Raw genomic sequence first — 16,132 nt, forward strand, 5'->3', positions numbered from 1 at the left:
TCATGGAAAAATATATACCCGAATGGGACAAAGTCATTTATAAATGACGATACCCCAAAATAAAGGTCAAAGGTCAATTTGGGAAAGTGAGCATAGGAAATTTATTTTAGGCCTTAATACACTTAAAATCAAAGGTCATTAAATTTTTTTAGTTAATTTCCTTAATTAGTCCCATAGAGGGTTAAAGGCTAATTTGTCTTTGATATTTATGATCTAAAGGGTTTTTAAGGGACATTTTAATGAGGATTTATTTGTAAATGATACTTAAAAAGCTTCAGGGCCATCTTTGAGGGCCTTGTATCAGATGTGTTTTGAAACTAAACTTAAAACACTGCAACTACATATAGTGTTCTACCTGGTACAGCCACACGGTGTCGCTGTTGCTATTCCATATTAACACACACACACACGCACGCACACAATTTGAGGAAGCTCGGCGGGCTCGCGCATCAGTCCGGGGTGTCCTCAGCGACAGCGTGTGGCGGGGACGCGCACTTGTTTGTAAGTGAACAGTGAGCCGGACCACCGCCCTAGTGCCACTCCGCACCCCGGAGATCAGGGATACCCTTCTGTTTTGAGTAATTCAGGTGGTCATTTAGTTTTGGGTGATTTTGGTTCGAGGAGGTCTCATTTGCTGCCAGACCAGCGTGCCCAAAACTAATTTGCAGTCGACATTTACTGCTAAACTTCCCAGGTATCAGTGTGGTGGCATTTTCCCGGCAGGGCTTCCTGCTCAGGATGTCCTCAGGTGAGCCGGAGGAGATGTGACCATGGAGGCTCTCAGCTGTACGCACCGGCTGGCTCTGCTCCTGCTGGGCTTCAGCTTCATCCTTACGGTCAGTCTCCTCTATCACTGTTATTATAACCTGGCTTAATGTTTTAAATATGGATCAAATACTGCATACAAGCACTCCAATTAGTGAGTTCATGGTTTTTCAAATTGTTAGTATAATTTCTGAGCATGCTAATCTAAAAAAGAAATGTGGTTTTGATTCACTTAAATTGACTTTATAGCCTAATAATACCATACCATCAGCCCATTCTACTTGATTTATTGGTATTTCCCTACTCGTTGCAACTTTCTGAAACGTATTCCTTCAGGATTTTAGGTCTTCTAGTACCGAAAAAGCTCAAACAGCAGCCTGCAAACCCTCCTGTTTACACACCAGTAATATCTTTACAGTCTACAGCTCACTGTTCTCTATTCTTTAACTGTGAACACATTAATTATAGATCCACCTTCTGGCTGCTACTGCTGCTTAATTTTTAATATCAGGTCTGATTCATATGCTCTATATTAAGACTCTGCAGCTTCCTTGCACCTTCAGTTAATTTTTAATATAAGGTATCTGCTTTTAGAGAACTGTTACAGTAGTGTGTTTGCATGCAACAGCAGACATCTCAAGTGAAGGATTAACTGAAACATGACTTCAGATGACGCCACCGTCTGAAAACCCAATTGAGGAGGAGAAAAGTCACTCATTTAAGATTTTAAACAGCTGTTTATAACAAATCAAACAATAACAAATACAAAGCGTGTATGTTCTGAGTCTTTGGACTTTACATCTTCATATATATAATATAATTATTTAGATTTATACTCCTACATTTTGTTGCACTTTGCCTTTTTAAAAGCACCAAAAAGTTGTAATGTTGCATTCAGGGAACACTTAACAGCAGAAGGTTGTGATTGAGGCTGATTCAGGCTGTGACCGTGTTGCTGTTTTGCACCAGTGAGGTCAGTTAACCTCGGTTTAGTCTGCAACCAAAAACCACAATAAACATTATACAAAATCCACCTAAACGCATATTTCCCCCTGTGAATACATCACCTGTACTTCCCCCTCGGATAAGAGATTTCACAATGCCAGATTTGTGCAATCAGTAAAGAAGTATATCAGGTGTGTGTGTGTGTGTGTGTGTGTGTGTTACAGTAGATATGTATACTTATGATAAAGGATCATGACTTCTTCCTATTCTAACCAAGAGTAGAGTCCTGCTGCTGTGAGGCCGCATGACAACAGCATACAATATAAATAGTTTACATCCTAACACATCACAAAGTAATTTAGTTAATCATGCATACGTATTAAATCTGCCCTGTTATTCACTGATTCACGCTTTGTTTATCAATGTTTTTTAAATGTTTAGCCGCAGACTGTTATCTTGAGTATGAATGTGCGACAGAGTGAAGTCGGTGAACGCCTCACGTTGAGCAACATGACTTGTTTGTTACATTTAAAGACATTTTAAAGAGGAGAGGAGTGAGGAGTACCTGATGTTAGAGGGCCACTCAGCCCAGCGCGGTTAGCATTCAGTTTAAAGGTCACCTATTAATGCAAAATCCACTTTTTCATGTCAACATCAACATGTGTGCCCTCTGTGTTTAGAGACTCGGAAAGATTCAGGAAAAAAAGCCTCTGTCTGTTTTTGTCCTGATCCATCTGAATACAAAGCTGTCTGAAGATGAGCTGATCAGATTTGGTCACTTTGTGTTGTCACAATGTTTTTTGGGGTTGTGCAACCATTAGCCAATTAGGCCGGCAGCATCTAATTAGCATTTAAAGCTACAGACACAGAATCAGCACTTTGGAAACAGGGCTGAAAAAGCGGGGTTTAGCTATCTGTTTGCTTTGTAGAGCCAAACACTTCAGAGGCATGTTCATATCTCAGACCTATAATATATTGACTTGAAGTTTCTTAACACTGTGTCTCAGCTACACCTCCTATTGAAAGACCAGCTGATGAGCTGGATTCTTTATGGGCCATTACATGTCCTGTTCATGTTCCAGTGAGCATCATATACAGATATGTGGATGAAGACATGTCTAGGAGAACAGTGTGCTATATTTGGTCCGAAATGAAGCCTTTTTAAAGATGTTTTTGATGATATAATCGCTGAATAGTTCCTGAGGGAATAGCTCTTACTTTTAAACCACGTAGAAATGTCTGCACAGCTCACTCACTGTCTCCATTACACCATGATAGCTCCCCCAAAGCAATATGTGAGCAGCCAGTGTGTTATTAGGCGATCCATCCAAAAATAGATTCTACTTTTCTGTTTGAGAGACTATTGTCGGTGAGCGAAACGAATCTAATCTGTGGTTTTTTTGGATGGAGTCGAGGTCAAATGAGATTCAGGGTTGCAACTGTTCTTCTGTTCGGTTTAATCCAGAACATGAAATCCGTAATTGATCTGTGTGTCTCTGTGTGTACTGAGTGCATCAAAGCCCATGAGATGATAGGGATTATGTTGTTTGGTGGATTTAATAAATCACATGGTTTATTCTCTTCCATTAGCCACTTTTAGTTCATAGTACAGAGAAGACGTGAACCCAATCAGAATTTGGAAGTGAGTTTTTAAACCCGTGACGGCCGGCATTAGTACATTTGATTGTTGTCAGGGTTTGATTTTCTGTGCGCTGCTGTTTTAAAATTCAAGTGAAAGCCCTGGATATCAGTTTACCACTGGCACCTTAAGCACACTACAAAAATATGTATTATTTCACAGAATTACTGATCCAAAAATCAATAATAAATGAGTGAATTCATCTCTTTTGGATCAAGTATGATTCCCTTTTTGTTGATTAACCTGTGTGCAAATTAACAGTTTTTCGTAATAAATGTGAACAGAAAGTAGTCGTAAATGCAACTCCAACATGTTGAGGTGATGTTTGAGTGATTTCCTGCAAGGATTATAACATACAGAAACAAAACCTCCACATGTTCAATGAAAAACCTTCATTTTCAGCACGGTCCTGAAATGTGAAGAATTTGATCGGCTGCAAACTCACAGGAAATAACGAAATCTTGAAGTGTGTGTGTGTGTGATATACAGTAAACACACTGACGGGTCTGAAAAACTGCTGAGAGCGGCAGTGTATCTCAGTATAAACAGACCTCCCTGCACACACACTCACACACACACACTCAGTATATCATCGAAGTCAAAGTTGACACATGGGCTCGTTTTGTTTGAGTGTTTCTCTTTCAGTAGATTGTTAAGCTGCCCTTTGTTTACACTCAATTTAAGTGTGTCTCCGTGGTAACCGTCGGTTGTACTAAGACACACACACACACACACACACACACACACACACACACACACACACACACACACACACACACACACACACACTTGGCTCTGGTATTATGATGGTATGGGATGATGGATAGTTGTAAACCAGCTGCACTCGTTTGGTTTGCATCTGCAGCTCCATTTTCATCATTTGTATTTTATTTTAAGTCTTTAACCGCAGTGAGTAACGGCTCAGTGTCACACACTCTGCTCGCTCCGGCCCAAGTCCGGATGCAAATTTTTTAGATATTTGAATTTGGATCAGGACAGCTTGTGCCAGTGTTGGCCCTCAAATAATAGGGCCTCTTTGAGTGAAACAGTAGTATGAAATGCTTAAATGAGGGGTAGAGTACATTTAAGGGAACATTTCTCTAAAGTTCCCCCCATGAATCCTCCTGAAGAAGCTACAGATTAGAAAACGTGTTCCCGGGACACAGAGAGCCAGAGTCTGATCCTCTGAGTGACGCTGAGGCTCGTTCACGATGCAGATAATATTCCTAATATTTATTTCCTCTCGTCCCGACAGGTTAATGGAAAGTTTCCTCACTGCCAGTTCCACTGGGAAATGCAGAGAGCCAAGAAAGAGTGCGAGACGCTACTGCAGACACAGACGCCTGCAAGCACAGGTACACACAAACACATTCACCCACCCACACACACACACGCACGCACGCACGCACGCACACACACTCAACAAACACACAGAAGGAATTGTTTGAAAGTCAACATCAGTTAAACCGGACAGAAGGTTTAATGGTGATAAACGCTCTGGTATCTGTGGGAATACAACAAAAAACAAATTGCAAACGGATACATTTCAATGTGTGTGTGTGTGTGTGTGTGTGTGTGTGTGTGTGTGTGTCTGTGTCTGTGTCTGTGTCTGTGTCTGTGTCTGTGTCTGTGTGTTTGAGTGTGTGTGTGTGTGTGTGTGTGTCTGTGTGAGGTCATTTAGAGTATTTGAAGAGGAGGGTGTGCCTTGATACAATTCAGCCTGTGTTGCAACACACTCCCTATCAATCATTTATTTACCTCTCAGGCCAAGTACTCCGGAGGAAGCGCATATACACACACACACACACACACACACACACACACACACACACACACACACACACACACACACACATACACGCTATTTTTCCAAAAGGTCGTGTGCGCCTCAGTGTTTAACCACAGTGATTATAAAGAGCATTTATCTGTTTAGTTCGCAGCTTTTAGACTGTGGGTTTTTTCTCACGCCTGTGTGTGTGTGTGTGTGTGTGTGTGTGTGTGTGTGTGTGTGTGTGTGTGTGTGTGTGTGTGTGTGTGAGAAACACACAGAAATCATATTTTAAAGGACCATCAGATATTCCCATTAAACATCACCGTCATTACTTTGTGTTTATCTCTAGTGATAGAAGTCGAACATTTCACGTGGTACTGTTTATACTTAAAGTAAAGTTTGATGTTTGTGTTTCTACTTTTTGGACTCTTGGTACGGCGTGAATAAAAGACTCTACTGCTTTTTACTGTTGGCAGGAGATCAGTGAGTTTGAAACAAGGAGCTCGGCCAGACAAGAAGTTGTGGGTCTATTTTATACCTCTAATGTGTGTGTATGTCCAGGATGTCTCGGCGAGTGGGACAACGTCTCCTGTTGGCAGAACGCGGTCTTCGATGAGGTGAGGACCCTCCCCTGCCCCTCCCCCATCCTGCGCCTGTTTGGAAAAAACGGTAAGTCCAACAACATCGTATCTGACCTTAATGTATTTCAAGGTTTATCAACTGTTCAAGGTTCTAACTTTGTGTGTGTGTGTGTGTGTGTGTGTGTGTGTGTGTGTGTGTGTGTGTGTGTGTGTGTGTGTGTGTGTGTGTGTGTGTGTGTGTGTGTGTGTGTGTGTGTGTGTGTGTGTGTGTGTGTGTGTGTGTGTGTGTGTGTGTGTGTGTGTGTGTGTGTGTGTCAGGTAATCTGAGCAGGAACTGCACACAGAGAGGCTGGTCTGATGTTTACCCCGTTGTCTCCGTCGCCTGCTGGTCCCCCCCCACTGATGAACCCAGCGACGTGAGTCTCTCTTTCTAGAAGATGTGTGTGTGTGTGTGTGTGTGTGTGTGTGTGTACTGTGCATGTGCAGTGGGATATTGATGATGGATGGATGAGTGTGTGTGTGCAGTGCAGGAGATCCTCTGATCTGAGATGTGTGTGTTCAGTTTGATCTCCACTGTGGAGCTGCTGCACACACTTCAGTGGTGTCTCATTGTGAAACCCTGACTGACTGTGTGAAACCGCCTTACGATAAGTCCCCGCATGCACCGTTAAGATTAGCTGCAAAAAGGGGTTCCAACTGGAATGTGTTATTCATCATTGGAAACATTATCCTTCATTTGTCAAAGTAATCTCTACTTTATTGCAATCCTGAAGCTTTCAATCTCATCAATAGATTTTAGAGGCAACCTGATCAGGCACGTGGGTGTTTGAGAGAAGGCCTGGTTTAGTGAATATTGGTAGATGAATAAAATACATTTTAAATGATCTGAACACAGCCCCAAAATAACAGCTTAATGACAGGTAATACAGTTTAGACCGTAACGCATCCAGTTAAATCAGTACAAACAGTTACTAAAAGAGCTGTGTTCAGGGTTTGGTTTCACAACAGTTTCCAAGTGTACCGGGGAAATGCTACACGGAGAGCAGAAGCTGCTGAAAGTGCAGATCAGTTTGTGGATCATGTCTGTGCCCTACTGACAGCAGCAGCACAACCACAGACCACAGACCACGTTTACATCTTCTAATTTAAAATAGATTAAGACAGATTGTGCACATTCCAAGAAGTTGCATTCTGCATTTCTGCTGTCAGCATTCACACCGCAATTTCAAGGGAGTGGTCTATTAAGACTAAAGCCTGTATTGGTTTTACAGTGACAAACAGACCTAAATAAAAGCCACCAAATGAGGAAGTGTAAACCTATTGTTGTCGCTCCGATAATCAGATCTAGTTTTTACGTTTTCAGAGCTGATTGGTTGTGGTGAAGCAAGAGGACTGATTTCATATGTTCAGTTTAGTGTTAGCATCTCTGCGTCTGCGCTGACAGAGATAAAGGAAGAGGAAGATCAGACGAGAGCAGAAAGGAAGGAGAGTTTTTGCTGACAGTCCTCCTCTCTCCTCAGACCACCGTGAAACCAGCTTCTCCGTCGTAATAAAAAAGCCTAATTTGACGATGATACGTTTGTACTTCTACTAAAGTCATATTTTGAATACAGGACTTCTACTTGTAACAGAGTATTTTAACAACGAGGTATTACTTCTTACCCTTTATTAAATACATACTTACTTGTTGCAGTGGCTGCTTTGAAACCATAAGAAAATAGATGCAATATAATTCAGATTGTGTGTAAATACTACCCAGTAGACTCCTTTAAAAGGTATGCTACCTGAGCACAGAGGTTATTTTTGGTAAACACTACTCTAACTATTCTTGTCTATGAATGCAGAATCTATTTAAAGGGATCAGTGTGCTCCTAATCTAGTCTTCCATCCTTTCACTCTGGGCTTTATATTCCATACTTCCTCACTGCTGGAGAGCAGCTGCATGTTGTTGTGGCGAGACGCTGGCTTAGACTCTCAGCGGCTGCAGCTGGGTGCTTCAGCTCCTCTCTAATCCCCCCCTCCTCTGAAGGTACAATCGAGAATCTCTCTTACCTCAGAGTGACGGAATACTGCAAACATGTCCTTGTAGTGTCCTCTACAGTCTTAATGTGCATGTTGTATATCGTCCTGTTTGATGCCACGGAGCTTATCTTCGGACCGTCCCTGTTATTGCTTGTACTCACAGCTGCATTCCAGGACCCTTTGGTTTATATTGAGCTTCAAATAAGCAGGTTTACGGGAACATCCTGAAACCTTTATTGAGTCCACGCTGAGTTCAGGCCACACAGCGCTCGCTCATTGTCTGTTGTTCTGCGAGTAGAAAAACAGGTGGATTCCTTCGTCGTGTCACAGTTTAATTGACACCTCGCAAGATTTATATTTTTCACAGTGATTGACGGCTGACGTCCCTTAAGCGGCCATTAGGGGATCTAAGTGACAGCTGATTGGCTTTCTTATGACAGCTGATATCAAACGCTCATGTAGAAGCTCTCACACATTCATTGTAGTCTCATTTATCCAGTCATAAACTCACTTCTACACCAACACGTGCATTATCATAGAGCACCATGACCGAAAACAGTAGAACATAAAGATGAATGTTGACACACACACACACACTCACACACACGCACACACACACACACACACACACATACACACACACACACACACACACACACACGCACACACAGCTGGACTGATCCTCTCCAGAGCCCTCAGGTGTGGGATTCCCGCTCTTTGTCTCTCACTGAAGCTTCTTTTTGTTTCCTGTTGGAGAGACAGAGGTTTTCCGTCTGGAGAACATTCAGCTGAGACCAGACGTCACCGCTGGCACTCACACACAGATACGCACATTTCACACACTGTGGATACAGCAGACTGTCCTTTCTGATCACAGAAGATATTTAAATCAACACACGTTCACACATGTAGACTCAAACAATGGAGGCATGACACGATGCCATGTATCCTTGTGTACTTTTAAAAAAATAGATTAAAATGTGTCCAGGAAATCTCCAAAACAATAGTAAGGCTCATCTGTCAGCCATATGGATTATTTGTTTGTATTTCACCTACATTTTATGAATAATTTAGCCTTTTATTTTAGATATTGGTCGAAAATGCTGTGTGAATTTTTAGCCTTTGCTCTGTAGACGCTAATATTCCCCCGTTGTCTCTCACGATTGTCTTGATGAAGCTGCTCAGCCTGCAGTTGAGCATCACTTCAACTCTGCGGTGTCAGAGAGGAAGACAGAAAGGTGGAGCGGGCCTCGGTTTATGGAGGGAGGTGTGTTTGGACATAGAAGGAAATGTGGCTGCAGCCGGCAGGTCATCATCCCGCAGCCACGGGCCTGAGAATCACCTACAGGAATGAGGCTCTGATGCCAGGCTGCCACTGTCTGTGTATCCTCACATATTTGTCTGTTGGTGTGTGTGTGTGTGTGTGTGTGTGTGTGTGTGTGTGTGTGTGTGTGTGTGTACTCAGAGAGTGGTGGAAAAATAACTGAAATCTATTTCTTCTCTAAAACTGCTCCAATGGAATTTCCTTTTTTCCTTACTTTATGAATCTCAAATTGGGAAATCTTTGGTTACAGCAGCGTGGTTACAAGGCATTGCTCATGAGTTAAAAATAAATAAACTGGCGATATATTCTCTAGCATACACATATTATTTATACTATTTTCAGATATACGTTCTACAGTGTATTTATATTTATGTGTCCATATAGCTATCCTTATTAATACCAGCTCTATAGTGCATTCAATATCCATGCTACGGTTTATTATGTTGATACCCATAAATACTGTTCATACTGTATATACTAAAGTATCCGTCATATGTATATGCTTGTCTCAGTACGTGTGTAATCTTGTGTACTATAGACATATTAACAGTAGAAAGATGAACACCTATAGAGTATCTATAGGAAACACAGTATAGAACATTACAGGTGATAGAGCGTACTACTACAAGTGTGCAAGATGTGTTATTGAAAGGGGACTTCTATGTATCATTTTTATTCATACCATGTGCTGTGTGCAATGTCTTAATTAAAATGTGACAGTCGTGGCGGGGGGTTGATGTTGCCAGGTCCCCACACACAGTCCTGGTGCAGCAGATGAGATTTAATGAGTGCACACTATCAATAGTAAACAACCTTAAACTTTGACATGAATACTTTGCATGTAGGGATTTATTTATTGCAGGGATAGGTCAATATCTCAGCTTCTAAACAGGTTTCTGCGGCTTTAAGTGAAGACGTGGAGGAAGTTAAAAAAAGTGTTTCAGAATGACTTTCAATTTGTGGCTTTAATAGTGAGTGAAGGGGGGCAACAGGTGTGTGTGTGTGTGTGTGTGTGTGTGTGTGTGTGTGTGTGTGTGTGTGTGTGTGTGTGTGTGTGTGTGTGTGTGTGTGTGTGTGTGTGTGTGTGTGTGTGTGTGTGTGTGTGTGTGTGTGTGTGTGTGTGTGTGTGTGTGTGTGTGTGTGTGTGTGTGTGTGTGTGTGTGTGTGTTAAAGGGAACAAGCTCATGCATGTCAAAATGTATACACTGAGAGAGAGTGTGTGAATGTCCGGTTTATTGCCAGATGGTGTCAGGCATGGGGAATGTTGTTTATACATGATGAGAGAGCAATGAACGCCAGGCACCGACACGCACGCACACACACACACACACACACACACGCACACACACACACACACACACGCACACATACACACACACACCAGGCAGTAATTCAAGGCTCTTAAGTCCAGATCCATCTCTGTGTGTCGGCTTGTTTTAGAGCCGTTTTGAAATGGACCAGAGTCTCATCCTGACCCTGCTTTTATTGTGAAAGAGCCGCTCCTCGCTGTAAAAAGACACATGAGACACCAGGAGCTCAGTGAGTGATGTTGATGATGTCTTATACGTCTCCCAGATGTATCGCTGTGTGGGAAACAGGCCTGGAGATGGCTGAGCTGAGGAGATGTGTTTGTCTTTTGGTGCTAATCAGATTTTATTTCGAAAAAGGAATTAACATGAACTCATCTAAAGATCATTACTTAATCTAACATGCTAAGAAAGTACTTTTTAGAAAACTTCCTCAGAGGCGTGAGGAGGAGCCATACTCACAGAGAATAATTGCTTCTGATTGGTCGCAGGTTGACCCGTCACCTCCTCATCATCAGCTCTAAAGAGAACACACAATGCTCCTGATGTTATTGTTACCAGGCAACAGCTTTGTTTACTTGTTGGAGGTGTAAACAATAATTATGCAGACAGCGATTTCTCTATTTAATATGTGGATGAAATAATAGATGGATAGAGAGTAGCGCCTTCCAGTGGCTGTAATTGTCCTTACGCACAACCAGTTAACATGACCAGTACTGCTGGAGGTGTGCCTTTTAGTATTTCCATTTTTATTATCCATTAAAACACCGTACAGTATATTAAGTCGTTAGAATTAACATGCTTATATGTTTGTCGATTTCAAAGGATACAAAATGGTTATTATATGTAATTAAAGTGCAATCTAATAATTGTTTATTTGTACATTTGCCTTCAATGTGTTTCCTGTGTTTGTGAGCAGCTGATCTTCTACAAGGTGGTGAGGATCCTCTCCACTCTGGGCCATAGCCTGTCCCTCATCACTCTGCTCACCAGCACCATCATCATCTGCTTGTTCAGGTAACACACACACACACACACACACACACACACACACACACACACACACACACACACACACACACACACACACACACACACACACACACACACACACACACACACACACACCTCTTGTTATAATTCCATATACGGCGGGAAAAAAAAGACACACACACTTGTATTATATAAAGGATAACTGTGGATATAAAATATAAACACTGTTAAACGCACATGTTTCCACACACGCCAAGCTCTCAGGGTGATTAGAGTTTGCTGTGAAGGCGGATGAATGCTGGATCAACTCTAGCTGTTCCCTCAGCTGCTATCAGTGTGTTCAGATAGCACATCCCTCACTGGATTCCCACCACAACACCCTCTGTAAACACACTTCTCCACATTCCCATGTGTGTATTTCTATGTGTGTATTATATGCATACAGGAGGCTCCACTGCACGAGGAACTTCATCCATCTGAACTTGTTTTTGTCCTTCATGCTGCGGGCCGCCGCCGTGCTCGTTAAAGACGAGCTGCTCTTCTCAGACAACCAAAACACAGACTGCAGCACGCAGCCCTCGCTGGTGACCTCACACACCACATTCACAGCATTATATTAAGTGTTATTGTTGTTATTTTATGCTAATAAAGTGTTGTTGTTGTTGTTGTTGTTGTTTTAGGTGGGCTGTAAGGCCAGTCTTGTCTTCTTCAACTACTTCATCATGGCCAACTTCTTCTGGCTGCTGGTGGAGGGTCTGTACCTGCACACACTGCTGCTTGTCATCCACCGCTACTCCTTCCGCCTCTCCACCTACATGCTCATCGGCTGGGGTACGCTGCACCACAAACAGGAGCTGTGAAATGTTTTTAGTTTATACAACCTGGGCGTTTGTTAGTGTTGGAAAATATGTGTTCAACTCTTTCTATTATTTTAATATGAACTGTAAATATCAACAGTGGGAGAAAGTCTGATTGTAACCAAATCTGCACACCAACATCTCTTATTCTCACAAATAAACACTTTACATATTCTTTGTTAAATCCATGCAACGGCATACAAATATATTGTAATAAGAATATCAGCAGATTGATGTATTTCATGAAGAGGTCGGGTGGTAGACACATTCTCCTGGCTCTTCTGTGTTGGCTCAGGTCCATTCTGCTGCCATGCTACTCCTCCCTCCACCATCCATCACCACTTTACCAACACTTCCTCCCTAATGCATCAACATTCAGCTCCAGATGTTTACTGTACGTGTGTGTGTGTGTGTGTGTGTGTGTGTGTGTGTGTGTGTGTGTGTGTGTGTGTGTGTGTGTGTGTGTGTGTGTGTGTGTGAAGATGTCATATTTCCTGCCTGGCACCTCGTGAGGTTGTGCAGACTGAGAGTCTGAACAGACTTTCTCTCCTCTCCTCCCTCAGGAATCCCTTTTGTTTTCATGGTGGCGTGGATCATATGCAGGATTAACCTGGAGGACACGAGGTGAGTCTGTGACGACTGTCAGCCTCTAGTGGCCTTTATCTTAACTGCAGACACGATTAAAGGAAACATGTAGAAAAACCTTATTGGATAGAACTACATGAAATTACAATGAGTTATTATCATCATAATAATCATTTGAGGAGGGTAGAAGATAGAGACTTTGTCTTGTTTTCAGGTGTTGGGAGATGAATGAGAACCCTATCCCTAACCGGCTGATGAACTGGCCCATCATGGCGTCAGTCATTGTGAGTTTTGCACCAACATCTTCATATAAGGAGGTTATAACTTGAGTTTTTGTCTTTATTTATTTTAGTATCTTGCTTCTACAATATGTATTGTCCTTGTCCACTAAAGCACTAGGATCCTGAGCTTTCTGGAGTTGGAAAACAAACTTTATTTACTAGAAGGTTTTGATTTGTCTCGCTTTCTTTCGTGTTTGTCTACAAGATCAACTTCATCCTGTTCATCAGCATCATCCGCATCCTTGTGCAGAAACTGCGCTGCACTGATGTCGGAGGAAATGAGCAATCACAATACAGGTACATTTATTTTAAGAGGGCTTTCAGGTAACATAGGGAACCATTTGGCAGCCATCTTTGAGATCCTATTGGCAAAGATAAAGCTAAAGGAATAAGAAAGATTGGATATTTAAACATGTTTGTGTCTTGAAAATAAACACAATATCCTACATTTTTTGGAACACAATTCTGCTCTTTCACTAACCAAAACAACTGCATCATAAATATTGCCAATAGCAATACATTTAACCAAACATTGATTGTATATGTTGAGTGTGTAACTTTGTGAGTGTGCTTGTGTTCTGTAGACGTCTGGCTAAGTCCACCCTCCTGCTGATCCCTCTGTTTGGAGTAAACTACGTAGTGTTTGTCTACCTGATGGAGCCGACTGACAAAACCATGAATCACATCAAGATCTTCTTTGACCTCGCCCTCGGATCCTTCCAGGTAACCTAATCTCAGAGGATTTAATTCATTTGAGCTTTTATGTGTGAAGCCTTATGAATAAGTCATTTTTCAAGTTAACGTACAAAACTATGCTATGATGCAAAATAACTTACAGTGGTGTATGTGTGTGTTTCAGGGCTTAATTGTTGCTGTCCTTTATTGTTTCCTCAACAGCGAGGTGAGCCAACACACACACACACACACACACACACACACACACACACACACACACACACACACACACACACACACACACACACACACACACATTCTCTCTCTCTCTCTCTCTCTCTCTCACACACACACACTAACATTAAACATGAAATGATCTGCTTCACAGAAACTAATCTACTTGGTGTATGTATCTAAAGGTCCAGGGCGAGCTGAGGAGGACGTGGAGGAGTTTATCTCTCAAGCGTTACGTGGGGCAGGACTACCGGCCGCATGCTATGTCCATGAGCCGAAACGGCACTGAAAACTCTGCTCACTTCCCCCGAAACTCTCGGGCTCAGTCCATCCTGCAGACCGAGACCACGATGCTCTGACCGAGAGAAAAACTGTTTTATATAAAGACATTCAGAACTGAAGATTAAATTCAGAGTTAATCTGATGAAACTCTCACTCAAGGATTCTTATAGACATATCGTTCGACACTGAAGGGACTGAACCCGTTTCCTGCAGAAGTTTCTGAAGCAAAGGACGTCTTGTGTGCCTCCTGATCTCATTTTGCATAGGGCACATGTTACAGTGCATCCTGAAATCCAGCGGAACGTAGACCTGCATCCTCTTTCATTTGATTTAACGTTGAAGAAACGTTGCAAATAAAGACAATCGCTTCAAAATACTTGGGTTGATTTTCAATAAAAGGCAAAACACACCTCTTTATTCTAAGTAATCCCATAAATGTCCGGGAGAGGATATCATCTGTTACAGTGAAGACAACAATAAACCTTTATAATAACTCTGGATTTCATCGTTATGAAAAAGCCTTCAAAACGGAGAACATTTAAACAACCCAGAAAGAAATGAACGTATTAGAAATATATTGTTTTATTGAATTAATAACCAGAAAATAAGGATGTGTCTGCATTTTTTGGAACGTGACCTCTGAAAATGAGGCCGCATCTACTTGGGACCCTCATATATTTGAATATTTTTAAATGATCCAGTAGTTTCCAATACAAAATACATGAATGTGTTCATGTTTATGTACAGGAGGGCAAAGGAGTCTTATAAGCTTTTGCATAAATTGTAAACCTGTGACTTTATATGTTTTATGTATAAATACTTTTATTATTGAGACTGAATCCATGTTTGTTTTTCCTCCTAAAGTATGCTCTGACATACAGTAGCCTACTCTGTGGATGTATTGCATGGATTAAACTGACTACCGCAATCAACCTTTTCTTTAATTTAATGATGTGTGTTGGTTATTTCTTTATTCTGCTTTTACCGTTTCAGAGTCTAAACTATGTTACCTCCAAATTTGGTGATTTAAGATCTGATAAACTAAGAAATGATTTATGGGTTGAGAAAATCTCCCAAGAAGTTAAATCAACAATATAAAATGTCCTTTTGGCTCAACTGGAACATTCATCACAGAGCTCGTGAAGAATTTCATTTTTGGAGACAGCCTACTGCTTCTCAAAGGACAGCAACCCTGAAAACATAGGGTTACCGAATATGATACACTGACGTAGAATGCACTTCCCAACAGTAGTTTAAATACAGAAATTAGAATAAGCACAACTTTAAAAGGCAGTGAAATGTAACATTAACCACACATAAATACAATCTATACTGCGATGGCAGCAGTACTTGTACTTGAAATTCTTTGGCTTTTGAGCAGATTTTAGCATGAACATAATCCCGCCTACACGACACCTGATTGGCCATCCCCCAACCAACCTGTCCTGTTAACCAATCAGCACAACGCATTCGAACCACTTTAATAAGTTCAACGTTACAACCTCAACGTAGACGCTTGTGGTAAGAAATAACCAAAATACATCAAAATTAATGTGTTTTAATATGAATGTTCCACTCCATAGATGTATGTTCCATATTTAAATAGTGGTCATATACGATTTGAGAGAAATACTTGAACAATAGTATGAATAACGTGAACCAAAATGTAACTAGCGTTACATGCTAATGCGGCTAAAAACCAGTTAGCGATTCAGATGCTAACGTTAGCCATCAGCTAAAGTTAGCTAACGTTAGCCATCAGCTAAAGTTAGCTAACGTTAGCCATCAGCTAAAGTTAGCTAACGTTAGCCATCAGCTAAAGTTAGCTAACATTAGCCATCAGCTAAAGTTAGCTAACATTAGCCATCAGC

General features: G+C 41.5%; 1 protein-coding gene across 1 annotated transcript; it reads left to right on the plus strand.

The window, feature by feature from the left end:
* Window positions 1-511: 511 nt before the first annotated feature.
* LOC134884184 (vasoactive intestinal polypeptide receptor 2-like) lies at window positions 512-15,193 on the plus strand. The gene is made up of 13 exons (XM_063912885.1): window positions 512-836; window positions 4,605-4,704; window positions 5,682-5,789; window positions 6,020-6,117; window positions 11,274-11,371; window positions 11,793-11,931; window positions 12,028-12,178; window positions 12,768-12,828; window positions 13,004-13,073; window positions 13,276-13,367; window positions 13,655-13,793; window positions 13,930-13,971; window positions 14,165-15,193. The coding sequence occupies exons 1-13, from the start codon at window positions 771-773 to the stop codon at window positions 14,336-14,338; spliced, it is 1,338 nt and encodes a 445-aa protein (XP_063768955.1). The 5' UTR covers window positions 512-770; the 3' UTR covers window positions 14,339-15,193.
* The last annotated feature ends 939 nt before the right edge of the window (window positions 15,194-16,132 follow it).

Source organism: Eleginops maclovinus, chromosome 21 (assembly GCF_036324505.1).
Source record: "Eleginops maclovinus isolate JMC-PN-2008 ecotype Puerto Natales chromosome 21, JC_Emac_rtc_rv5, whole genome shotgun sequence".
In the NCBI taxonomy this organism is placed as follows: domain Eukaryota; kingdom Metazoa; phylum Chordata; class Actinopteri; order Perciformes; family Eleginopidae; genus Eleginops; species Eleginops maclovinus.